The sequence below is a fragment of the Leishmania major genome, chromosome 26, assembly GCF_000002725.2.
Source record: "Leishmania major strain Friedlin complete genome, chromosome 26".
NCBI lineage: Eukaryota > Euglenozoa > Kinetoplastea > Trypanosomatida > Trypanosomatidae > Leishmania > Leishmania major.
The window spans coordinates 819,073-844,302 of NC_007267.2; the positions used below are offsets into that span (position 1 = coordinate 819,073).

Here is a 25,230-nt window from a genome sequence, read left to right on the forward strand (position 1 = left end):
CTGAGTTTGCATGTGTCTTCCCGTAGGCATCTCCCGCTCTCTGTCTTACACCCTGTACCTCAGGCAGTTTTGGTTTTCCTTTGCGGTTGCTGCTGCGTCACGTGTGCGTGCGCGCGTGCGCGTGATTTCGTATATATTCGTTGCGGTCCGCTCATTCTCTTCCCACCCCCTCCCCTTTCGCCTGCTTCTGTCATGATCATCTGTGCCTTTTCTCACCTCATCTAGCTGACTGTCTGCCTTTTCTTCCCCCCTTCTTCGGCTTCGTTTTTGCCTTCATATATATATATATATATATATATATAGTTTCATCATCTGTGGGCTGGTGGGCCTTTGCTGTGCTTGACTGCTCCTTTCTTATTTCCATCTCTGCCCCCCTCGACGCAGCGCAACGCCGAGACGACAGAGAAGGGGCATAGCAACCCAATTCCACAGAGACCGAAGCGCGCGCGCGAACACACACACACACACACACATCGATCTTGCACACATACAAACTCACCACCTACCCACTCACCCTCACTTCTGCAGAGTGACACGCATCGGTGGCTTCCTCCTTTCTTTCCCTTCCCTTCCTCACTCCCTTCTTTTCCATCCACACCATCTTCCTCCTTCCACCGCTGCTCCGTTCCGCTCATCTCTGCTCTCCGACGCTGCTTGTAAGCCGGTTGTTTGTTTTGTTCGTCGCTTCCGCGTCGCCTCGAGCAGGGACCGACATTGCTGAAGGCCAAGCAACAGCGGTATGGCAAGCGCAGTGGCTTGCACAAGCTTCAATCCCCGTATCCAAGTGCCTCTTACACCTCCCCCTCCCCTCCCAACCACCTCCATTTACCGATTAGTTATCCCAAGTCACGTTGGCACGTGTACGGCGCCACAGACTTGCCTCATAGAATTCGGACAGCGCCACACAGGAGAGTAAGCCAGCGCATCAAAGGAAGTTGAGCTAGACGCCAAGCAGGGACGGAATCGAGCTGCCGCATTGGGCTTCGTAAGGAAGCAGAAGAGTGATATTCGCATCGTCATCTTTTCTTCTGCAGAGTCTCCTCGGGTGCTGTTTCCGGCTGCCTCCATCTCTTCTTTTCACAGCGCCGCCCCCTCCCTTCCCTGTTCTCTTCTCTGGCACCTCGACACATAGAGCCTCTGCTCACATGTTTGGCTTCGCTTCCATCATCGTCTTGTCTTCTCTTCCTTTTCGCGTCGTGGTAAGGTGGGTATGCATGTACTTTGGTTCACGCTGTATTTCTATTTTCTTGTCCGTCATTGCTTTCGTAAAAGGGCGGTGCACTGCGTAGAATCAACGTTGCGGATCCCGGTAGCACGAAGCCAACATTGCCTCTCCCCAGTTCGTTCATCGAGTCCGCGGGGAGAGCGAGTTGGTGCGCTTGTGCGTGGGCAGCTCCCTTCCTTTTCCCTCGTCTCTCTCTCTCTCTCGATAGTCGAGTTGCTTTTTTCCGTTTCTTGTGCCTCTTCCTCCCTTCCTCTTCGGTGTGTCTCTCTCTCTCTGCGTGTGTGCCTCGTCGTACATTTCACGGCTGCTGTGGTTCCTTGTGTGTCTGCCTTATCTGGTCATTTATGTGCGGCCGTGATCCTTCACCGTGCACCGTCAAACATACTTTCCACCCCTCCCCTCCCCTCCGACCCCACCCCCGCCACTCTTCGCAGGAAGCCAAACAAAACACGAAGCGACGCAACACAACAAAGGCAGCTCTGCCGAAGCCGGAAAGCAGAGAAACAAAAACAAAAACAAAGATGGGTGGTGAGTCTAGCAAGCATTCCAACGCCTCGGCTCACGTCCGCAGCCGGGAAAGGAAGCGGGGAGCTGTCTCCAGTGCCCTGGCGGGTGACAGCTGCCGCACTGACTCTTGCCACGAGCGCACAGCCCATTTGAGGCCCTCTTATGGAGATATCCTGGATTCCATTCCGCCGTCGCCGGTCCAGTGCGTTGCGTCGCCAATCCCGCTGAGCGGCTCACTGGATCCGTCGCTGACGTGGATACTCGACACGGAGGCGGCACTCATTACAGAGTGGAACCGTGATCTGCAGGAGGTTGCTGCTCCAAGTACCGGGGCACGCGGGGTGCCACGAGGGCGTGAGGCAGCAGCAGAAGAATCAACGCTGTCATGGACGAAGACATCGTTAAAGAGCGGTCCGAGCACCGCTGCCTCCAACACGCCGGGATTGACCTCCTCGTCCACATTCCCGGCGCTGTCAGGATGGCCGTCGCCGACACATGCAAAGTCTCCCTCTGGTCTCGCATTGACATGTGACTCGGTGGACGTGAGGACAGGGCGCAGCACAGGGTTGACCTTGCGCGTCACGACGACGTGGACGCAACAGAGTTCATCACGCGCCAAAGCTTCAACAAAGGAGTCGACCAGCCCGAAGAGTCCCAAGGCACTGCCGAAGCCTCTAAGCGACTCGGTAGAGGGAGCGTCGCCGCTGGTCGTGTCGTCGCTGCCGGTTGGCATCGACTACTTCCGTGCCTTGCAATCGCGGTGGCTGGTCCAGGAGCAGCGCTCGCTGCCACCGGCGACGGACGAGGAGGACCTCAACGACTCGGTCATCCTCGAGGCCGTTTCCGAGTCCAATGGCGACGTTCTGAGCCCGCCTGTACCGCTGGGGTACATGATCGATCTCTTCGTGCCGCAATGGCGGTCTGAGGGGCTCTTCGAAGCGGCTCAGGACCACCAGATGCGCTAGTGTCCCAACAATTTCGGGCATATGTTCTTGGAAGGACCTCCTTTTTCGTTTGTTTGTGATTGTTGCCCGTCTCAGATACATGCGGTGCTCATGTAATGTGCGTGCGCGCTATGCGGCGATGGTGCCGGCACAGACAGAAGAGAAGACAGGAGAGAGGGAGGTAGGGATGGCGATGTACCGCTCTTCTCTTATCCCTGTTCTTTCTTTCGTTGGTCCCTCATGCGGGGCCCTGTCTCCTGTGTCTCCCACGCGCCCCAAACGGTGTGGTGGCTGTGTCTCAGCGTGGTTTCATGTTTTTTTCTGTCCCCGAGCTAAGATCCCTGTCGATAGGCAGACACACCCCTCAGTGTGTGGTGGCATCGCAGGGTCCAGTACCCAATCTGCATCCGGAAAGTCAGTCACCCTCTCCCCCCTTCTATACCTCTGCCAAATGCCGAACCACTTGTGGTGGTGACCAGGCCAGATCCTGGGTGGCGTTGCGTCGAAGCGGTGTGCGACCATGAACACGCTTGTGCCAAAGATATGACCAACAGAGTGCCATGGTGACTTGAACGCATCCTACGTGGCCCTTGCTGCCCACTGATGAAGGGGGCCAGCGCCACCCTCAGGGGGAGATGCGCCACCTGGCGGCCAGCACAATGGGAGCAGCTGTTAAGTGACCTGCGGAGCGAGAGGTGGGTGGGTATAGTTGGGGCCAGATACGGTGCTCAGAAGACTGGGTCAGCGCACTGCTGTGATGCGTGCCTAAGGCTGCTTCACACCACGCGGATGGGTGCCTGTGACAGGGCGCCGTAGAGTGGGGCTTCGCCCCATGCTTTACGGCACACGAAAAGAAATTTTAGCGAGAGGAGACACCGCTCCCTCTTCCTCTTCCTCTTCCTGCTGACACTTTTCCTCCCCTCCGCACCTTTTCACTCGCGCCCGCCTACGCGAGCGCATGCGTGTGCGCCGGCGCCCGCGGAAGCACTGCTTTTCCTTGGTTCGTCTATCATTGTGCGCTTGCGTGGGGGTCATGGCGGCGCGAGACGAGATCGGGGGAGGGGGGGGCGGTCGAGTTTACTTGTTTATTCTCAGTGCAAGCGCCGTCTTTTTCGTGCCTGTATGCGTTGCTTCTGGCGTCCCTTTTCTCTGAGAAGGGGCTCCAGTGACCTCATGGGCCCCTTCTCCCTCTCCCGTCACTGTCAGTGTCCGCGTTGTCAGAGTAGGCCCCGCCCACCCACGACCCCCTTCGCGTCTGCACCCGGTGAGGCAGGAAGGAGGAAGGACGGGTGGCACCGCACTCTCGCCAGCCCACAGGCGCAGTCATATGCGCGTGTCTGTGCCCTTGTATCGAGGACGCGGTGTGCCTGCCGGTACGGCCCTCTCGGTGTGTAGGCGGCACGATCACACACACACACACATATATATATATATGTGCACACACCTCCCCAGCAGCCGGATCGAATGGGACGAATACGCCGGACTCGCCTGACGGCCTCGGTGCATCTCTCTCTCTCTCCCTCCCGCTCTCGCACGCTGGCGAAGAGATGGAAGCATCTATGTAGGTGAACGTGCGTGTACGTGAGCGTGCGTGTGAATGCTCGTTATTTTCTTTGCGATGATGCCGATTGTGACGCAGTGTTCCCTTCGCCTCACCCTATCTTGCTTGCCTGCCGGTCTGCCCGGGTCTGCATGTGCATGCATGAAAGTGTGCCGCTGCATGCGCGTGTATGCATGTCGCGGCGATGGATGGGTTGCTATGTAGTGCGTTTTGCGGTGCTGATGGTCATGACGACGGTAGATGCCAGAGATGGAGAGAACAAGAGAGGTACGAGGAGGCACATCTGACTAGCGGCCACGAGGCAGCACGTGATGTGTCGCGAGGTCATTTCTTGTGACGTTTTTTTATACGTGGGCACTGTTGAGCCACAGGCGCGCTCCTATTCTCATCACTTGTTTTTTTTTTGTGTGTACTGGCTTCGCTTTCACATGTCTCCACTGTCTCCTTCGCACTCCTTCACGTAGATGACTGCCTGTGATGAGTGCTGCTCTGTCAGCGTCTTCGGCGCAGTCATCGAGAGCGATGAGTACCCCGCGCCATTTGACGTGCTTTTTTTTGTGGTGTCGTGGGGGGGGGAAGGGAAGATGTGTTCGTGGAGGCTGCGCCTCCCCCCGCCCCGCCCCTCTTTTCTTGTGTTTGTGCTTGGATTTCTCTGTCCTTCGCTCGTTGTGTATCTCCTTCCAGTGCTTTCATGGGCGACGTCGTATGTACGCATACAAGTACTTCCACGCGCGTGCGTCTGTGTCTCCCTCGTTTCTGCAGGCGGCGGCATGCGCCAGCACGTTGCCCTCTCTCCCACTCGCTTGCTGGACCTCTCTGGTGTCGCGTTGATGTCCTCTGCTCCTTGCTCTGCCTTCCTCAGGTTCTCTTGCCGCTCAGAGACGTGAAGGCGAATTCACATCACCGCAAAGACCATCTGTTCGGAATGAAACGAGATGTTGGGCTCATTTTTTGGGGGCGGGTGGGTGGGAGGCGTTCGAGGCAGGGACCGTGCTCTCAGATGGCTGCGTCGGCGCATCGGTGTAGCACGCGTGTCTAGGGCTGCCTCACACTGTGCGATGGGGGCCTGTGGCAGGGCGGGGGCAAGAGTGGGGCTTGACCTCATGTTGTGTGGCAGAGAAATGGGCACACACTGACGGAAAGAACAAATAATAATGCTTTAAGGGACGTGTTGCTGCTGTTTTGTGTGTGTGTGTGTGTGTGTGTGTGGCTGTGCTTCTTGGCGGCGCTTCCTGCGCTTCGCTCCCTTCACGACCCTCATCGAAGCTGATGCGTTACCGCTACTCTCTTCTGTCGTCACCTCCTGCTTTCTCACCTCCATCACGCGTTACCCTTTGCTTTTTTTTTTTTGCTGCTTGGCTTCTGTCCTGAGACCCCGCCCCCTCCCCGCACGCTTACAGGTCCCCCTTCCCCTCCCTACCGCTGCACTCGCGTGCAAAGGCATTTGTGTGGTTTCGTGCATGTATACATGTGTGTGTGTGTGCGTGTGTGCAAGCTTTTCTCTCTTCGCCCCCTGACGGCGCCTGGCACGCGCACACTCATAGAACGGACTCGTGTTGTGGTCTCTTAGCCGATCACTTCCTTCAAGGTTTCCGCAAGTAACAACGACGGGCATTCAGTCCTCCGCTGTTCGCGTGCCCGACGACTCGTGGGGGTGTACGCCGACCCCCATCGACGTCAGCGCGGCACGCGACCTAACCGTCTCGTGGCTCTCGCACGCCGAGTCCGTCCTTGTGCTCGAGTGGACGGAGGGTGAGCAGGTGCGACAGGCGCAGCTGCAGCAGCGAAGTCGGCAGCGGAAGGTTCAGCAGCAGCAACAGCAGCCGGCGACGACGGTCGATGAGCTGTTGGCAGAGGCCGCTGCAGCCGGGCTGCGTTGCGCTCGCGTTGCGTCCTCGTCCTCCGAGGACGATTCAGATGACGAGCGTCGTGCACAGGGACTGGTTCCGCTCCACTGCGATCACGCGCCCTTTCCCTTCCATCGAAGCAGCGGGGTGGTCTTCGCGCTGCCGCCGAGTAGCGTCGATGGTGGTGGTGCCGGTACTATGAACGCGGCGTCGCTGCCAGACCGCGGCGACCGGGCGCTGAGCGTGATGGAGAGTGTTCCTGTGGGATTCGACTACTATGCGGCTTTGCAGAAGGCCTGGTCTCGCACTCCGGAGCGGCAGCCAAGTCTGCCGCCGCTCGCCACGGCGTCGGAGGTGAACCTCAGCGACATCGACGAAATGCTCTCTGGCGACTCCGATTACGAGGAGCTACGCCCGCCGGTGCCCCTGGGGCTCATGATTAGCTACTTCACGGTGGACTGGCGTGATAGCGGGCTGTACGACGTTGTACAGCGGCGAGAGGAGTCGCTGTCGCAGCAATCCCAGAAGAAGAAACCTTAGAGACGAATCAGGGTGGTTGGGGACAGTTGTGTGTGTATATGTAGGGGGAGAGGGAGAGGGTAGAGGGTGGCGGCAAACATAGGCGAAGAATGTGGATGGGGAGAGGAAGTGAGCGATATGAGCGCATATCTCTGCGTGTCTGTGCGTGACTGTACCCGGGCTTGTTTCAATTCGTCTTGCTTCGAGTGCAAGTTGAACTCGTGTCTAGTGCAGACCCTCTGCTCTTCGCCCCTTCCTCCCCCTTCCCCTCCGTCTCCGTCTCCGTTTCCCCGGCTTGCGCGTGCGCGTACGTGTGTGTGTGTGTGTGTATGTGTGTGGCACTGCCTGCGTTATCGCAGTGGGTATGTGCGCGCGTGTTCATGCTTTTACGTGTTCTGGCAGCCCTTGCTCTCGTGTTCATTATCTATTTCCTGTGCTGAATGCATGTGATGGTGGCGCTCAATGACGGTGATGACGGTGTATTTGTTTTTCTTTTTGTTATTAGCTCGTGTTGTTGCTTTGGTGCAAGGGTATGGATAACGTAAACCTCCACACTCCTCTCCCTCCCTCCTTCCTTCCTTCTTCGTCCTGCCGCTCTTCTCATTCCTTTTCTGCTTTGTGATCCCCTTTTCAAATACTGTTTGCTCCCTCCCTTCTCCTTCCCGTAACCCCCATCACCCATCCCACCCCGCAAAGGCTGGTGCGCCGACGTGTCTAACGCCACTTCCACGTCTTCCTGTGTGTGTGTGTGTGAGGGGGGGGGCATGCAAGCTTTTATCTCGTGCATCCCACTGCAGTGGTAGCGAGCAGGGTGTGAGAGACGACGACGAAGAGAAGGATGACCGGCAACTGCAAGTGTACGAGCGGGTGCATATAAAAAAGGGCGTTTTGCTGTGCTGCTTATACGCTTGACGAAGGCTTGAGGGTGGAGATGGACGAGCGGGGAAAGGACGGGCCGGGGGGCGGGGGAAGGGGGAAGGGGGAAGGGGGAAGGATGGACTGGCAGCTGGGGTGCGTGTACGACTCCTTTATATATTTTTTTCACCCGTTCTAGCGGCCTTCCACAAGAGACACATACACACGAGCAACAAGAGTAAGCAGGATGAGCACCCTTCGCTGTCCCTCTTTTCTCCCCCTCGACACGCACGCACGCGTGCTAGCCCCTTTTATGGTTCCCGGGTGGTCGCGGCTGTCTGTGTGTGTGTATGTGTATGTGTGTGTGTGCGCGCACGTGTGCGCCGTCGATCTGCCATAATGAGTCTACGCCTGAATCATTGATGCAATCCCGTTGGAACACCACTTATAAGAACGTCAACGAAACCCAACCAACCAACGAGCCAACGAACGAAGGGAGAGGGAGAGGGCCATCGGGGAGGAGGTCCGCTCTGTGAGGCAGGAGATGCCCTGTGCATGTGCTCGTGTGTATGTGTGTGTGTGTGTGTGTGTGTGTGTACCTCTCTCTCTCCTTTCCTCCTTAGCTGCGATCGTGGCTGACAATCCCGACTGTCTTTCTCCCTCACTTGCCAAGAACAGGGGGTGGGATGGGGTGGAGAAAGACACTGAGGAGTGCAGTAGGGGGAGGCTGTTGAGAGGGGAGGTGTGTGTGTGTGTGTGTGCAAGGCACGGGGCACGCATGCGCAGAGGCGGCAAGACCGCACCGATAGCAGCAGCGGTAGCGCAAATAAGAGAGAGGCACCCTGGCCCGTCTTTCGGTGTTTTACAAGTCTTTGAGTGCGCGGGTGGCGAAGCTCACACGCCCCTGCTTCCCCTCATCATGCGTTGTCGATGGCCCCGCCGTCCTGTCGAGTCTTCACACAGGTGTTGGTGCGCATCACGTGGGGTCCTGCGACCAGCTCTTCTAATGCACACTCGTCATTTTCCGCCTATTCCAACCTCCCGTGTATCCGCATACCTCTCCTTGTCTACGTGTTGTGGTGGTGATTGTCGCCATTTGTTTCTCAATGGCGTTCCTGTCATGTTCGCTCTCGCTGGCTGCGCCGCGCCCCCTTTCTCAACCTTTACTCCCGTCTTTCCAATCCACACATCATGGACGATGCGTGCTGTGCACATGTATTGCACATCGTGCGCACCCACACACTCTCGCATGCACACACCTGCCCGCGCAGATCTCCAAAGCACTTGACCCCTTCTTTTGCCTTCCCCCCTCTTCCACACCGACAAGGCGAAGAGTTACAAGCGACCGACAATAGGGGCAGGGAGGTAGTTCTCTTCCGGCCCTCTCTCTCCCTCTCTCTGAAACCCACTCAGGCGCACGCGCCTGTACCCGAGAGACGAAGAGAGGGAGCGCAATCTATAACCACCTAAAAATACGGATAACGTAAGGCACACACACGCGGCGTGTGTGTGTGTTGATCAGCTGCTTTAAACGAATATCTTAGCGAAACGAAGCGTAGAAGAAGAGGACAAGATCGACGTGAGAATTTTACCGGAGAAAAAGGGACACCCGTACACGCCACGCAATCATAATCGGATCAAGCCCAGCCCTCCTTCAACAAACACAGGCGAAACTGAAGCGACGAGGAAAAGCTAGCAAGGGCTCGAAAAGGCTTTCGCACCGCATCCACGCGCGCATTCGCTGGTGCCAAGAGCCTGTGTGCGAGCTTGCTTGCGCGCCCCTGGCTCTTGTGTCGTTGCCTTTTCATCCTCCCCAATACCCCGCCTCCCTTGCCCAAGCCCTCCACCGCGCCGTGTCTCGCTGTTTCTGCGGCAGTACTCTCTAACGTAATCTGCTCGCTTCGTTTGTCTCTCGACTCGCTGCCTGCTTTTCCGAGTAACGTGTTTTTTCTTATATTCACTTGTCTTCGACCCCTCCTCTCATTTGGCCAGCCGCTCGGACCCTTCTGCACCGCTTAACTTCCTCGCCCTCTGCCCCCTTTTCCTTCCCCACCCCTGCGCGATTGAAGTATACGTAGAGGACCATATCTATATATCTATCTTATTGTGATTGCCGTATGCGTGCCGGCTCGCGTCTGCGTGACCGCTCCATCTGCGTGACGACAACAACGACAGAGCACAGGCGTGTGAGAGAGAGAGAGAGAGAAAGTTGATGCTGCTGCTGTCCCTTTATTTTCGGTTCTGTTTCGCTTATTGGTTACCGTGTGGGTCGGTCCAAATCGTGTGTATGTGTGTATGTGTATGTGTGTGTCAGTGTCAGTGTCAGTGTCAGTGTCAGTGTCAGTGTCAGTGTGTGTGTGTGCGAGGATTCACGCCTGCACTTTTTCGTTACTCTGCTAGGGAGCACGAAGCTGAGGGTGCGCATGTGCTTTTGCGCACGATCGGTCCCTGTCTGCCGCCTCTTCTTTCATTGTCGGTGGGCTTTACTGAAACCATTACGAGTGCTTCAGCTTCTTACCCACGTTTCGTTGCACTCTTGAGGAGTGTGGTGCACAGACACCTCCCTCCTCTGCCTCTTGCCGACGCCGCGCAACTAACACCGCACTCCGATGCGCTTCAGTGGGACTCTCATGTCTGCCAACAGGACCAGAGGCAGCGATGGCGTTGTGCACGTCGAGGTTGCGGCGGCAGACGAGCATCTCTACGGACCCCACACGAGCACCATACGCATGAATCCATACGTGCGCTGCGTGCACGATAGCGGGGTGCCGAAAATTCGCTCCCTCCAGGAGCTTCTCTCTCAGAAGATCCAGCCAGACCCCGCGGAACCAGATACGCCGTGTCTTAGACCGAGCCACGGGCCGACAGCGGCGTGGCCGCAGGCGCCAGAGCCGTCGAGCTTCGACGACGGCCATGCGACGACGACCTCGGCTCGTTGCCAGTCTACCTTCGAACGCCACGCAGACCCCGCGCTCGCTGGCGCTCCTGCGGCGAACAATCCGTCACCGGTGCTCACCTTCACCGCCGACAGCGTCGCCACACCAAACACGTTTGCCACGGTCAAGACCCACGAAATGCGCATCTTGTCCCGTCTCACGAAGCGCCTGCGGTGGTGCGAGCGGCATCAAGACATGCCCTTTGGCGAGCCAGTGGAGATGATGCTGGCGGAGGCCGACGAAGGCGAGGACATTGAAGGGGGGTCAGAGGACAGAGACTCCGAGGTGATTGATGTTGTCTACGCAGGCCGCTCAGGCGCACTCGCGCCGTACCCAGAAGACCTTACCGAGAAGCAAGATGAGGCTGGTGTGCAGCTCCTGCCCTGCTCCACACGTGACAAGGCCGAGGCGTCTGCGCTTCAGGAGACACCGCGGCACTTCGCAGCGGTCTCCCCTCCAGCGGCGGCTTCAAATGCATCCCCACAGCACGCGTCGGACTTGAAGGAGGGCACCGTGCCGGCCCCCTCATCTGGCGGCATTTTCTGCACCTTTGCCGGAGGTTCCACGCCTCCTGACGGACGGAAACTCCACACCACCGGCGGCAAGCACGTCGACTCCAGCGACAGCTCGCCGCACCAGCTCCGCTACACCCATGGGCCGCAACAGCAGCATTCACGGCCTGCTGTTGTGCCGCTGCGCACCACGTACCCTGCCCCAGTGGCGAGACTGGAGGAGAGCCCGTATCACTACATCATGCGCAACTACATTGGCGGGACCTTTCTCTACTATAGCACGCCAGAGAGCAAGGACTACTTTTTGCGTCTATGCCACCGCGTTGTGGCGCAGGTGCGGCCTCTACTCGAGCAGGAAACGCTGTCGCCCCACCACGGTCTGTTCCCCCGCATCAACGCGCCGGCCTTCGTCTTCGGTGACATCCACGGCAACTTTGAGGACTTGTCCTTCTTCCTGAAGCGGTTGCTGATCTTCCACGACTTCAACCTCACCCCAGCAAACATCTTGTGCCTCGGTGACTATGTCGATCGCGGCCCTTTCTCGCTCGAGTGCGTCATGCTCCTCTTCTCGCTCAAGATTATGAACGCATCGAAGATCGTCATGCTGCGGGGCAACCACGAGGACCGCGTCGTCTGCGGTGACCTGCGCACCTACGGCCGCGGCTGCTTCCTGGCTCAGTGCCACACTGTCTTTGGCTACGCTGAGGGAACGAAACTGTTCCGCGAGGTGACGGCCCTGTTCAAGTACCTCCCGCTGGCGGCGGAGCTGGTGATCCCGAGCACACCAAACTTATCGTTTCTGCGGTCACAGCAGACCGTGATGCACCCGAACCTTTACGTAAGCCAGCCAGCAGTGCTGCTCCACGACGGCAATCGGACCAAGCGGACCGCGTCAACGACCTCGCTGGCATCCGCCTCGGCGACGAGGGCGTCTCCGTTTGGCTCGCAGCACCACCGCACGTTGCACCGCGACGGCGAAGTGGCTAGCGGTGACAAGGAAGGTGACGAGACCCTCTCCAAGAACTCGGCCAGCATGGAGGCGGCGTCCCCACTGCCGACTGGCTACAGCACGATCGCGGACGCCTCCCTTGCACGTGGGCAGCCGTCCCGGCACGAGGCTCACGAAGAGCGCATCTTGTGCACCCACGGCGGCATTCCTCGCTTTGATCGCTCGCCGTGTGAGGAGAACTCGCTCGCCTTTCTGCGCAGTCTCTCCTTCCCCCGCATGCTCACGCTGTTCCCGAACAACCCGGTTGCGAAGGACGACGCCGAGTGCATGCCAGACTACTTTGTGAAGCAGGAGCTGGAGGCGCTATGGCGCCGCTACCCGTCCGCCGCTCCACCTGGTTTCACGGCGGCGTGCCGACGAGAGGCCGCAGAAGCTGCCGCAGCAGCTGGCGCCGGCGCCGCAACTGCCACCACCGGTACCCCGGCGGCGTCCAGGTCCTTGAATGCTTTGCCTTCTTCCCTACAGCTGCAGAGAAAGGCGAGCAACAGCAGCGCCGGCAGCAGCGCGAGCGGCCACGAAGCTGCCGTAGAGGCAGTGTCACCAGAGGCGGAGGCATCGTCTCGCCTCTCGTCGTGCTCGGCGGCGTCCTCCGTGACCCCTACGGCGACGCTGGTGCCCGGTGTGCAGAGCGAGCAGCAGCAGCCACAAGGCCACAAGTCGCCACCCGCGATGCGCAGCAGCAGTGACTATTTGCCGCAGTTGACCGAGGACGACGTGCGCAAGGGCTGGTACACCATGTTCGACTTGCTGTGGTCGGACCCGACCCCGATGGAGCTGGAAGAGGAGGCCGCATGCGCCGACTGGGAATCTTCTCGTGTCGCTGGCGGCGAACACGACGCTCACCGAAGCTCGGCATCTTCTTCCTCGGCGACCGCCGCTAGAGGGTCGACACCAAGCGTGCACGTGAACGAGTGGGGCTTCACCGTCAACACCCGCGGCAGCAACGTCGTCTCCTTCTCCGCCAAGGCGGTGGACACGTTCCTCACGGCATACCATTACTCGATGCTCTTCCGCGCTCATCAGGAGAAGGCGCATGGGCTGCGGTGGAGTAAGAGCAGCAAGGTGCTTACCATCTTTAGCAGCAGCAATTACATGGGCCACCGCAACGGCGCCGGCTGCGTCGTTGTCGCCGCGAACGGCGAGGTGCAGATGATTGAGAAAGTGGTGACCGTGTGACTCTTGGGTTGGTTTACAGCAAGGGAGAAGAATGAACCACAGACCCGTAGACGCATGCGCAGATACGCTCATCAAGCACTTTGATTTCTTTCTATCGCGACGCTTCGGCGCACTGCCTCAGACAGCCATGTCTCTGTGGGCTTGGTGGGGCAATGTGTTCTCACAACGGGCTGTGCTGCCCGCGGTTGTCGAATCTTTCTTCCTCATCGGTTCCTTCTCCCTTGGTTTCAGTTCCAGCTGGAACCCACATTGGCTGTCCCCTCCGCTCCCGACTTGCTCTGCTACGTGGGCGTTGGTTTATGCGCGTGCGTGCGCATGTTGAGGTGCGCACGCGCGACAGACGTGGTGTTGGCTGTGTGTCTCTCTCTCCCTGCTGCTGCTGCTCCTCCTCCTCAGCCTTCAGCTCTCGTGGTGGCCGTCGCTCGACCTCAAATTCCTTTCTGTCCCTTTGTTGTTGCCCAGCACCCCTGCCACCCGCGCCGCTTTCACTGCTTCCGATGCCGGTGATGGCACGTGAGCGGGTAGGCATCTTGCATGTGTGCGTGTGTGGGCCAATGAGGGACAGCGGAGGTGGGCGGAGGAGAGGACGAGCCGCCGAGAGAGAGAGAGAGAGAGAGTCCCCTCCATTTGTCTCTTTTTCCTTCGTTTTTTTTTTCCTTTTCTTTCCGTTGTGATGCTTGTTTGCTTCTGTCACCTCGCTGTACTTCCGCAGCCCACCGGTGCGGCTGCTAGTGTGCCGTGTGTGTGTGTGTGTGTCCTCTCACGTCTTCCTCGACAGTGACGACGCGGCTTTGCGCTTCCCTTCCATTCCCCGGGGGCGGCGGATCGTACCCTCATCGCTGTGATCGAACAACACGCGGAGAGCTGCAGCAAGCGAGAGAGAAAGCAATGCTGTGCACCGATGTGCTGCCTCAGTCCACTCCTGCTTTCCTCCACACACGCATGTGCATGCTCTATGCGACAAGCGCACCTTTTTTTTTGTGTGTGTGTGTGTGGGGGGGGGGGTGCATTTCTGCGTACAGGCGACTGACGCTGCCGCTTCTTCTCCCCTCCGCACCTTTTCACTCGCGCCCGCCTACGCGAGCGCATGCGTGTGCGCCGGCGCCCGCGGAAGCACTGCTTTTCCTTGGTTCGTCTATCATTGTGCGCTTGCGTGGGGGTCATGGCGGCGCGAGACGAGATCGGGGGAGGGGGGGGCGGTCGAGTTTACTTGTTTATTCTCAGTGCAAGCGCCGTCTTTTTCGTGCCTGTATGCGTTGCTTCTGGCGTCCCTTTTCTCTGAGAAGGGGCTCCAGTGACCTCATGGGCCCCTTCTCCCTCTCCCGTCACTGTCAGTGTCCGCGTTGTCAGAGTAGGCCCCGCCCACCCACGACCCCCTTCGCGTCTGCACCCGGTGAGGCAGCAAGGAGGAAGGACGGGTGGCACCGCACTCTCGCCAGCCCACAGGCGCAGTCATATGCGCGTGTCTGTGCCCTTGTATCGAGGACGCGGTGTGCCTGCCGGTACGGCCCTCTCGGTGTGTAGGCGGCACGATCACACACACACACACATATATATATATGTGCACACACCTCCCCAGCAGCCGGATCGAATGGGACGAATACGCCGGACTCGCCTGACGGCCTCGGTGCATCTCTCTCTCTCTCTCCCTCCCGCTCTCGCACGCTGGCGAAGAGATGGAAGCATCTATGTAGGTGAACGTGCGTGTACGTGTGCTTGCGTGTGTCTGTGTGTGATTGTGCGCTAAATAACCACGGGTAAATTTTACGATGCAATTGCGTGAGATGAATTTCACAACAGAAACGCAGAAAAAGAAACTCTCTAATCATGGGGGCGGCGCGGTATATGCATGCATGCGAGTCTTTTTTTTGTATATCTGTGCTGCAGCGGGAGCGCTATCCTGTTCGTGGTCGGTGACGACTTGGCGCTGCTACCATTCACGCCCCCCTGCCTTACTCTTCGTCGTGGTGGTCGCACGCATGTGCGGCGCACAGGGGTGTGCTCCGTCACCTCTCGCCCTGTTTTCTTTGTGCGTGGCGCAGAGGTATTGAAGAGGCGAAAGGGGGAGGGGATGGAGAGAGAGAGAGAGAGAGAGGTGCGATCTCTTGGAGAGCGTCTTCTCACTGCGTTCCAGCCTCTTTCTATGCATACGGATGAAGACACCAGTCCCGTCTGCGTGTGCCCGTGCCTGCGTCTATTGGGCCCCTTTTTTAAGGCGTACATGTCATGCCGAAACTCACGTCTCGAGCACACACTCTTTCTCACGTATCCCTTACACGCTGGCCCTTCTCCATCTGCCCTCTCTTGCTTTCTGTGCTGTGTTCAAACCCTGTCACGGTTTCTTTCGCTACTACCATCCTTCCCTTCCCTTGCCTTCCTTCCTTCGTTGCCGGTTGATGGCGCACGTGAGGAGGGACGCACACGTTCCAGCGGATACAAAAGCGTACAGCCGAGAGAGAGCGAGAGACAATTAAAGGAATTCATTACAACGAAGACACACACACACACACACACACACACACACACACACACAAACGAAGGAGGAGACGAAGCACGAAGAAGCGCACGGTAATAGAGAGGGAAGCGACGCAAACAAGAAACGCGAAGTAGTGCCGCTTCTGTGCCTCTCAGCAAGGCGCGACGCACGAAGAGCAACCACGAGCTCCTCACTTGCCCTCTTGTTACCCTCCTGCCCTCCTTCACTCTCGTAATTCCGGTGCGGCCACGAAAGAGCAGCCACGAGGAAGCAGACGCGTGCCTCCATTCCAGTGGTGCGGAACACACATCCACACATCCACACATCCACACACACACACACATCCACACACACACATCCACACACACGCACACACGCACGCACGGAGGCGCCTTCTCGCTCTCTTCTCTCTGCTTCTGTCCGCTTCTTACGAACCCGCACCGCCACTCTTCACTTCGACACAACCTGTGCAGAGGTCTCGGCGTTGTGCTTGCAGCGGCGCATCTGTATTTCTGTGTGTGTGTGTGTGCCAGCCGTCAAGGCGTTTGATTGTTGTGGTTGCGTGTGTCTTGTCCTGTTCGTCGTACGCCCCGATTTTCCCAGTCCTCACCACCAGTGTTGTTGCCTCTTTTTGCGGCATCTCGCTCGCTTGCATAGCCACCGCTGCTCCGCTGCTGACGTTTTCCGTTCCACGCTCACTCGCTGACGATATCACGGATACCCACTCTTTATTTCGCTGTCTGTTAGTCTTCCTCCTCCTCGTGCGTGGGTGCGTCCTTTTGGTCTTGTTGTTGGGTCGTCCTCAAGTGATTGTTATGTTTTTTTTTTGTTTTCATGTGTTGGTCTTCTTCTTCGTTGCCCCCTCCCCCCCCCCCCCATCTCTGTCTCCTCGACTCGCCGTGTGAAGTCGTCCTGCTCCCTCTCTTCTTCCCCCTCTCTCTCCGCTTGCGCGTGTGTTGTGCCAGTTGGCGCGATCGTTCACGGTTTCTTGTTTTCTTATTTGCCTCACAAGAGGCGTGCGTGAAAAGACAGAGACACCCCGACGCACGCGCGTACCTGCAGAGGCAGTCCGCATTCACCGGCGCATTAATGCGAACCCGCACAATCAAGAGACCAAGTCTGCCCTCGTCCTCACCTGTACCATCTCGCGCCCCCTCCCCCTTCCGTCCACACACAAGCACACACACACACACACACACACACACACACACACACACACATACAAACCACGCCTGCATCATCATCTCAACGCTAGCAGTCGTTTTTATGTTGCTTCTGTGATTCACTTTTCGTTTACGTTTTCTCCCTCCTTTGGTCTTTACTCCCTTTTTTACTTCGACTCCTGGCATCTGGTTTTGTGTCGTGGCTGCCTCGCACCTGCAACACATACATACGCAATTTCGACACTGAGAAGGACTGCCCCGCTGCCTCCCCGCCCTGCTCGCTCGCGCGCTCTCTGTTTCTCGCTGCTCACTCTCCGCAGCTGCGCAACTCACAGGCCTCATCCCACGAAGTGAAGCGTGCACACGGAGGGTTGGCGTAGACGTGGAAAGACGCAGGAGAGCGGAAAGTGGCCAGCGGTGACGTGAGAGAAGGGAGGCGGAGAACGAGCGTGCACATTTTTTCTTTTCGCCTGTGTGCCGCTGTGAGCACGTCCGCGTTGGGCCACGACAGGCATCTGCACAGTGACGCACACACACACACACACACACACACACACACACACATACACACGCCGGGCACCCACAGCTGCTAAAGCGCAGGAAAGAGGACGTACCTAGCTGTCAGGCAACTCGCAGACGAGACAGCTCGCTGGGCGCTGCGGCATTCCTACCCACACCTCCTCTCCATCCCTTGAACCGCTTCGGCGAGTCTTTGCAGGGCTGGGTTCTTTGCACCTCGTTGGTGCGCGTGCGCTTGTAGTGCGTTCCCATTATCTTCCGCGACTCCTCTCCCTCTGAGAGGCGCACACATCAACCGTGAGTACCATCTCCCTCAGCGCTGCCTACTTTCTCTACAACTCTTTTCGTTCTTTCGGTTCCATTGTGTGTTCTGTATCTCACTGCAACGACTACCACCGCTGAAGCTGCTGCTGCCACAGTTGTCGTCATCGATTTTTTTTTTTTGTTTGCGAGTGCGCACTTCACTTTTCTCCTTTCGCTCTGTCTGCATGCGTCGCGTTTCCCTACTCTCGTCCGCTTCTATTTTCGCGTCCCGTGTCTTCTGCTGCTACTGTGCATACACCTCTCTCTCTCTCTCTCTCGTTTTTTTTTCTTTGTGGTTGCACCACTCTTTCGTTTTCCACGTGTGTCCTTTTCCTTTCTTTTCGTTTATTAGTGTTTTCTCCATTCCTTCGTTGTGTTCCTCTCGTGTCGCCTCCTTCCTTCCTCCCTCGCACCTCCCCGTCCGTGTGCGTGTGTGTGTGTGTAAGAGAGGAGCGCGCTGCTGTTGTCGTTGCTGCTGGGAGGGAAAGGAGGCGCAAGTGTCGTGGTGCTAAGTCTACGCTCTCGCTTCTTCGCTGAAGGTGTATGTGTCTGTGTGTGTGGGGAGGCCTCTGTGATTTCCTCCAGTTTTTCTGTAAAGTTTGGGCAATTTGCTGCTGCCTCCTTCTCCTCTGTGCACCTCTCCAACATCCCCGGTTGTACGCGTCCGTGCGTGGACAGTTCCTCTGTGCTCCTCTTCTACTTCGTTCCGCTTCCTTGCCTCACATTTTTCTGCTTACTTTGCATGTTTTTTGTGGGCTTCTTCTCGTGTCAACCATTTCGATCTTCCCTGCTCCTTTTTCTGTTTGGCCTTTTGCACTCCGCCTGCTCTCTCATCACCACAGCACAGCAGTTTATCTTGCACTGACATACCCCCCCCCCCCCCCCCCCACACACACACACACACCTCACCCAGCCAGTGTTGCCGCCCCTCTCCCCTCCTCCTCCCTCTTGTCCTGCCATACGTCCGACATCACCATATTAGTCGGCTTGTAGGCGTGCGCCATCTGTGTCTTGCTCCCCGCCTGCCAGCTGTAGAATCTCCATTCATTGTACATACCAACTTAACCAACAAGAGGGAGCACACACACACACACACACACACACGCAGAGAGAGAGAGCGACAACGAAAGTGCTGGGCCTCCTTTCCTCCTGTACTTCTCCTCCACACACGACGCTGGTGATATCACACCCACACGCCTCATCCTTTCGGCGTTTTAGCTTGCCTTTGTGTTGACTTCGTTTTATCTCTTTTTGTATTGTTTCTGCTGTCACTGCGCTTATCGCCAGCGCCCTTGGCCTTGTTCTGGCATACACACAGGCTGGCACCCCAGCACCCCGGGGCACCCAGGACTTCCGCGTCTCTGGGCTGGTGTTCCATCTCGCTCTCTTCTTCTTCCTCTTTCTCTTTTTTGTTGTCCGCTGTCTGCGCATATATATATATATATACACACACACACACGCCCCTATATACAAATCTGTATAGCTATCTATATAAATCTTCCTGCTCTCTCGCCTTGTACGCCTCTTGTGCGTGCGCGGGCGGCTTCTGTACGCATAGTGTGTGCGTGCGAGTGTTCTCTTCTTTCTTTCTGTTTTCCCTCTTTCCTTTTGAGCAAAAGATTGTGATACCTTGCTTGCTTGATCTGCCCTGCCCTGCCCAGTCCTGTCCTGTTCTGTTCTGTCCTGTCTTTGCTGCCTAATTGTTATTTTTTTTTCTCGTTTTCCTTTCCGCGTTGTGCCGCTTCGCCGTGACTTTCTACTCCCCCTCCCTCCCTCTCCCTCCCCAACCCTTTGTTGTCCACACACACACACACACGCACGCGCGCTGCAGTGCTTTTTCATCGTCGTTGTCTTGTTGTTGTTGCCACGGTCATCGTGCTCATTCTGTTGATTTCTGCGCGCACTTCTTCTGACTTCCTCTCCTGTACCACGTCTCCAGAGGGTGCTTCAGAGGAGGAGGGTCACTCTTCCGCATCTCGGACCTTGTGGGTCACGTTGTCGTCGACTCTCTCTGTACGCACACACTGTGCAGCCATGTCTGATAGATCCCTGCATGGCGGGCACACCACCATACACAGCAACAGCGCATACCATGATGCCGCCAAGGAAGAGCGCCAGCATCAGGAGCAGCGGAAGTCTTGCATGCGCGGCAGCCACGCCGCCGTCGAGCGGATGACGGCAGTGCAAGTTGTCGACCGGCTGTGCTGGTGGCGTACCCATCGTGTGCGTGAGCAGCCCATCCCAGTCGATCATTTTGTGCTGCGCGGCAGCTATGTCAACTACTCCTCGTTCGGCACGCGCCCCCTCGCTCCCGGTGTGACGCGACTGCTGCAGAAGGCACGCACGGTGCGGGAGCAGTACCTCCGCACGCAACAACAGCCACAACAGGAGGTACTACAGCAAAGCCGACAAGTCTCGCGTCTGCTAATGACCCCCACAGTGGGGGCATCCGTGCGCAGTGCTTCGAGTGAGCGTCTGGGCAGCGATGCGAGGGAGACGGAGCGCACTACGGGTTGCATTTCAGAAGAGGAGGAGGGCCAGTATGGCGAGCGCCAGCAGCTGCAGCTCCGTGAGATGAATGATGATGCGAAGGAGAAGGTGAACAACAAGCGTCGAGCCGCTGTCATCGCATCCCGGCCGCGGTCGCCACGCCCCCTCAACGAGGATGCCATCGCCTGCTTCGGGGAGCCGGCGGGGCAGCGGGATTCGGCCACTGCTAATATTGCCCGCACCTCGGTCTCGGCGTCAGGTTCAGCCGGCACCTCCCGACCTCTCGTCAGAGCAGCTTCTGGGTCTGCTCAGGGTCTCGATACGCTTTCGGGTGCGTTGTATGTTCCCTCGGAGCAGGAGGCGCGCGCTGCGGAGCGACTGCTCATGCTGTTCCGGCCGCGCGCCGCCTCGGCACCGCTGCGATCACGTCGGTATCGGTATACCGCAGGACATCTTGATGTCAAGTCCAGTGAATTCAGCGGTGAGCCCCCTCTTCAGCGTGATTGGCGACCCGTGGAGGCCATTGGGCTGCACCATGAGCACATGACACCCGTTTCCGCCTCTGACGAGATAACAGATGTTTGCCGCGCCCCCGGCGCAGCCGAAGCCGTGATTGTCCTGCATCACGCCCCGCGGCTCGTCTTGTACGAGAAGGGGTTGAACCCGAAGGCGGCACTGCGTGCCGCCCGCATCTCGTCGGACACCCTCGAAAGTCTCGACGGTGCCGCGGCGGAGAGCTCGGCAGAGGTTTTCGCGCTGAGGAACTTGCCCTTGTGCGCGTTTGAGCGCTTCTTTTATCAGCAGCAGCTCCGCGGGCTAGCGGAGACGAGGCGGAGCCATACGCTGGGGATGCGGTCAGCATCGTCGACAGTGACAGCCGCCAGAGCGGAGAGCGCTGGCGGCCCTGAGAGCTACACGGCTTCCGCTCCGAAGGGTGCTGCTGCTGATGCTGCTGCGGCGGCAGACACTTCCGTGGACGACGACATCGTTGCGAACGGTGATGACGCATTCTTCTTCGGGTCGCCCTTGACGGCGACTTTAGCGTCTTCGCTGAAAACTGTTGTGCCGATGTCGTCGGTTGGGGCAGCTGCGGTGCCCGGTGCACGTGGTCGAGAAGGACGAGACGCTGCGGCCCGGCAAGCTGTACAGTATCGCGGCCGTGGTCGAGACGACCGCAGCAATCGCAGGAGGGGAGGCCGGGCAGCGCTGCGTGCTGTCTCAGTGCCGACCCTGCCGCCAGTGTACAAGGACGGATGCCCACAGATGACTGTCGCTGCATCGCATCACCACCTCAGTTCCGGCGCGCGGCTGCAACAGCAACAGCAGAGCTCGAATCGTCCCTCTCCAATTCTCTCGGCGGGGCTGCGCTCCAGCAAGGCGCCGCAGGACGGTGCTCATTTGTGCCTCCGTGTGGATGACCTGCAGGATGTGTACGTGTTCAACCCAGTTGTGGACATAATCGGCAAGGGTGCCTTCTCCAAGGTGTACGCGGCGGTTCCTATTCTTCGCGGAAAAGAGGGACTCCGGCGCTTCGCCTCGCCGTTGCTGGACGGGCAGGCGGCCCCGTACGGCAGCGACGAGCTCAGTGGCGGTGGCCCACGGGAGAGGGTCAGGCGCGTTTCAATGATGAGGAAGGTGAGCCCAGTGCGCCGGAACTCGACCTCTCCCGCGCTGCGTATGGATCCTGCCGCCGGCGCGGCTGTCGGCGACGCGGCTGTGTCCCTGAGAGATGATGATGAGACGGCAAGGCGCAGACCGCACACGCAGTCACTGGCGGTGTCTCCACACTCTATTCCCGTTGTCGCACTCAAGGTGATCCCGCGCAAGGCACGCCAGAAGCTGAAGGCGGTGCCTGATCCGCCTGCCACCACGCACTCCACTGCTGCTGATGCGGCCGGAAGCGTCGCTTCGAATGCGCGACAAGCAGCGCAGAACGACCAAAACAGCGTGCGTCGCGAACTCGTCGAGATCGAGCGCGAGGTCTCGATCCTGCGCAGTCTTCATCACACCGGTTGTTCGCAGTTCTTCGAGGCGATCCGCACCCCAGACGCTTTCGTCATCGCGATGCGCATCTTCCCTGGCAGCATGGATGCACAGCGCTACCTCTCCCGCTACGGGGTACCGTCAGAAGCGCGGGCGGCCCTGCTGCTCTTCCAGCTCGTCTCCACGGTGCAGTACCTGCACACCAACTTTGGACTCATTCACCGCGACATTAAGCTGGAGAACATCCTCCTTTCCGAGGCTGGCGCCGGCGTTCCCGACGCGCGCATCCGCGAGGCGCTTGGGCCGGCTTTGCACAAGTCCGACATGTCAACCATGATGACCGAGGACGACGGTGGCCGAAAAGGCTGCGCCTCGACGACGACCGCCGCCGAAACCCGGACAGCAGTACAGCACCGCTATTCGATGCTGTCCCGCAACGTGGCACGGCTGCTGCGAGTGACCCTCATCGACTTTGGACTCGCTCGCCGCACCCGTGCAAGCACCTTGTCACCGATCGTTGCCGCGTCGCGCGGGCGCAGTGCAGGGGCGCGACACGGCAGCCTGAACACGACCATCACGTCGCCAACTCACCTTGCCTCTTTTCCACCCACCAGTGCATCCCTCGCTGCCGGCCACCCGCAAGCCCCCCACAACCCGAACAGCAGCAGCTACAGTGGCAGCCTCGGTTCGCCAGCGTCGCCCAGCGCGGGGTATGCTGCCGGTGTAGTGACGCTCGCCCATGGCGGCAACAGCTACACGCCGGCCAAACCGGCTCCACCGAGGCTGCCGCTGCTTTGTCGGCCACCCAGCGCGGCTGCCGGTGCTGGCACGGCACGCCTTGGGTTAAGTAATGCGGGCATCGGCGCCATGGAACGGAGCGCGCCGCGTGTTGGTATGCCTTCGCCGATGCCGTCCACGGCAAACATGTTCACCCGCTTCCTCGACCTCGAGGAGGAGATGGACGAGGAGGAAAACGGCGGCGCAGCGGGCGCATCGAACACGACCGCCAACACAACCACGAAAGCCGGTGACCTCGGTCGAAGTAGTCGACAGGAGATGGCCGAGAACGAGGACAACAGCGGCGCCTTCAGCACCGACGTGAGCGCGTCGGAGACGGACTACGAGTCGGAAGGTGGCAGCACCGCTGAACCAAAGGAAGGGAGCGCACCGAACGGGGAGGAGCGCCGCGAATCAGGACCGCAGCAGGAGCATATGGCGCGCAATGCGCTCATGTCTCCCAGCGTGCTGAGCGCACAGCCACAGACGCCACCGGGATCAGCGATAATTGTGTCGCCTCCTCTGCCTCCGGCCCCGATGCTCCTGTCCAGCACCACCGCTTTCGCCCTCGATCACTTCAATGCGGAAAACAGTAGCAGCGGCTGCAACACCAGCGGCCCCGCTGCGGGCGGTGCTGGCCTGCGCAACAGGTGTGCTAGCTGCATCTACACCTTCCATCAGCAGCTGTCACCGGCGCCTCCGGTCGTCGCGGCTGGTGTGAGCTCAGCGCCGGATGACACCGAGGCAACACTGCTGCTCACTCCGTGCGGCACAGAGAAGTACCTCCCGCCCGAGGTGCTTTCTTGGATCCTGGAGCACGGCTGGGAGCGGCGCTCGACGACGGTTGGTCTCGCCCGCGCCATGGACCTGTATGCGATTGGCATCGTTGCATACGTGCTGCTCAGCGGCTGCTTTCCCTTCAACGCGTCCTCGCGGGCAACGCTGTTTCAGCAGCAGCAGCGGGTGCCGCGGTGCAACAGCGCTCGCTGGGCTGGCGTGAGCAGCGCGGCCATCTCATTTGTGCAGCAGCTGCTAGAGCCCGACCCGCGGAAGCGTATGACGGCGAAGGAGGCTCTTGCGCATCCGTTCCTGCAAGAGGCCCGTCAGTTCGCCGAGAAGCTGTCGCTCGTGCCGCACGGAGAGGGAGAGGAGGCGTCACACCCGTCGACTTGGCGGGACGGTAACCACATGGACAACCACCACCGCTACAGCAGCGGCGGCACCGGCCGCCACTACGAAGATGACGCCAACGCGCATGCACGGTCGCACTGGGCTACGAGCACCACGGCACCGGCTAACTTGCCGCGCTCGGCGCCGTCGCCGACGCACCCCCACCACACGCACTCTGGTGCTGCGATCGAGAGGGTGTCGACGCAGCCGAGTGGCAGCGTGAGCCTCGCCGTCTACGACTCTCAGCGCCCCCACGCAGGCGGCCCGTTTGAGCTGGCGGCAGCAGATGAGCCATCACCGCTGAGCAGCAGCAGCAGCAGCAGCGGTGCACACCACAGCGGCGAGCTGCTACGTCATCACGTGGAGGGTGGCACTGCGCCAACTGCAACTAGGGCCAGCAGTGGATGTCATCTGTCCGACGCACCCCGCGTGTGCCGGAGCAGTGACGAGTGCGAGGAAGGTGATGCGCGCGCCTCCGTTACATGTGATGTGCCTGGAAAGGTGCAGCCAATGCTGCAGGCTTCCAAAGAGAGTCCATACCCGACAAGACCATCGGTGCCTGTCACGCCGACGTTGGCTAAACTGTGCACGGCAGCGCTGACAAGGGCAGCAGTGATCGAGCTGCCCACCCTCTCCTCGTTGGCGGCGCATCCAGTGAAACCCTCAGTGTCTTCTACTCTTTCTTTCACCGTGACGGGCACGGCAGCGTCCGCCGACGGCGGTCGGGCGGAGAGGGCGACACCGCCAGAGCCAGAATCTGCCGCAGCAGGATCATCGGCACCAGCGCTGGCGCCGGGCAGTAAGGATGCAGCAGCCGTAAAGCGGTCTATTTCTCTTTTGCCGGCCGCTACGACTAGCACGGCAAGGGCCACGGAGGGTGGCGGAGACGACTTATTCGAGTCTCTCTACAACAACATCATGTCCAGCGGCTGATGCGGAGCGGACCTCTCCTCCTCACAAATGCGACACGTGCCTGTTTCCCCTTCTCGCTGTCTTTGCGTAGAGGCCCTTTGCACGAGCGTCTGGCCAGCGTCTGCCTGCTCGTGCGGAGTGCGCTTGTGTGGCTCTCACGGTGCTTCTTGTCCATGCAGGTGGGCATGCTTTACTTGCGATGATGCTCGCACTTCGATATGGCGTGTCTGCGAGGAATTCTAGTGACGTCGCGTTCTCCCGGAGGACGTGGATGGGCTCTCTGCGCAGAGACGAGTGAAGGAGGCGTCGGATGCCGTACTCCGTCTCTCTTCATTTTTTTGTTGCT

The 25,230-nt window shown here is 59.0% G+C and overlaps 4 protein-coding genes across 4 annotated transcripts; all 4 read left to right on the forward strand.

Annotated features, from left to right (window-relative positions):
* Positions 1-1,569: 1,569 nt before the first annotated feature.
* On the forward strand, positions 1,570-2,697 carry LMJF_26_2080 (conserved hypothetical protein; the record flags this gene model as incomplete). Its single annotated transcript, XM_001684162.1, has 1 exon — positions 1,570-2,697. The coding sequence occupies one exon, from the start codon at positions 1,570-1,572 to the stop codon at positions 2,695-2,697; it is 1,128 nt and encodes a 375-aa protein (XP_001684214.1).
* Positions 2,698-6,282: 3,585 nt separating this feature from the next.
* LMJF_26_2090 (hypothetical protein) lies at positions 6,283-6,624 on the forward strand (the record flags this gene model as incomplete). Its single annotated transcript, XM_001684163.1, has 1 exon — positions 6,283-6,624. One exon carries the CDS (start codon positions 6,283-6,285, stop codon positions 6,622-6,624), a length of 342 nt encoding a protein of 113 aa, XP_001684215.1.
* A 3,443-nt stretch (positions 6,625-10,067) lies between these two features.
* On the forward strand, positions 10,068-13,091 carry LMJF_26_2100 (serine/threonine protein phosphatase-like protein; the record flags this gene model as incomplete). The annotated part of the gene is made up of 1 exon (XM_001684164.1): positions 10,068-13,091. The coding sequence occupies one exon, from the start codon at positions 10,068-10,070 to the stop codon at positions 13,089-13,091; it is 3,024 nt and encodes a 1,007-aa protein (XP_001684216.1).
* Positions 13,092-19,586: 6,495 nt separating this feature from the next.
* LMJF_26_2110 (putative protein kinase) lies at positions 19,587-24,905 on the forward strand (the record flags this gene model as incomplete). The annotated part of the gene is made up of 1 exon (XM_001684165.1): positions 19,587-24,905. One exon carries the CDS (start codon positions 19,587-19,589, stop codon positions 24,903-24,905), a length of 5,319 nt encoding a protein of 1,772 aa, XP_001684217.1.
* Positions 24,906-25,230: the final 325 nt, after the last annotated feature.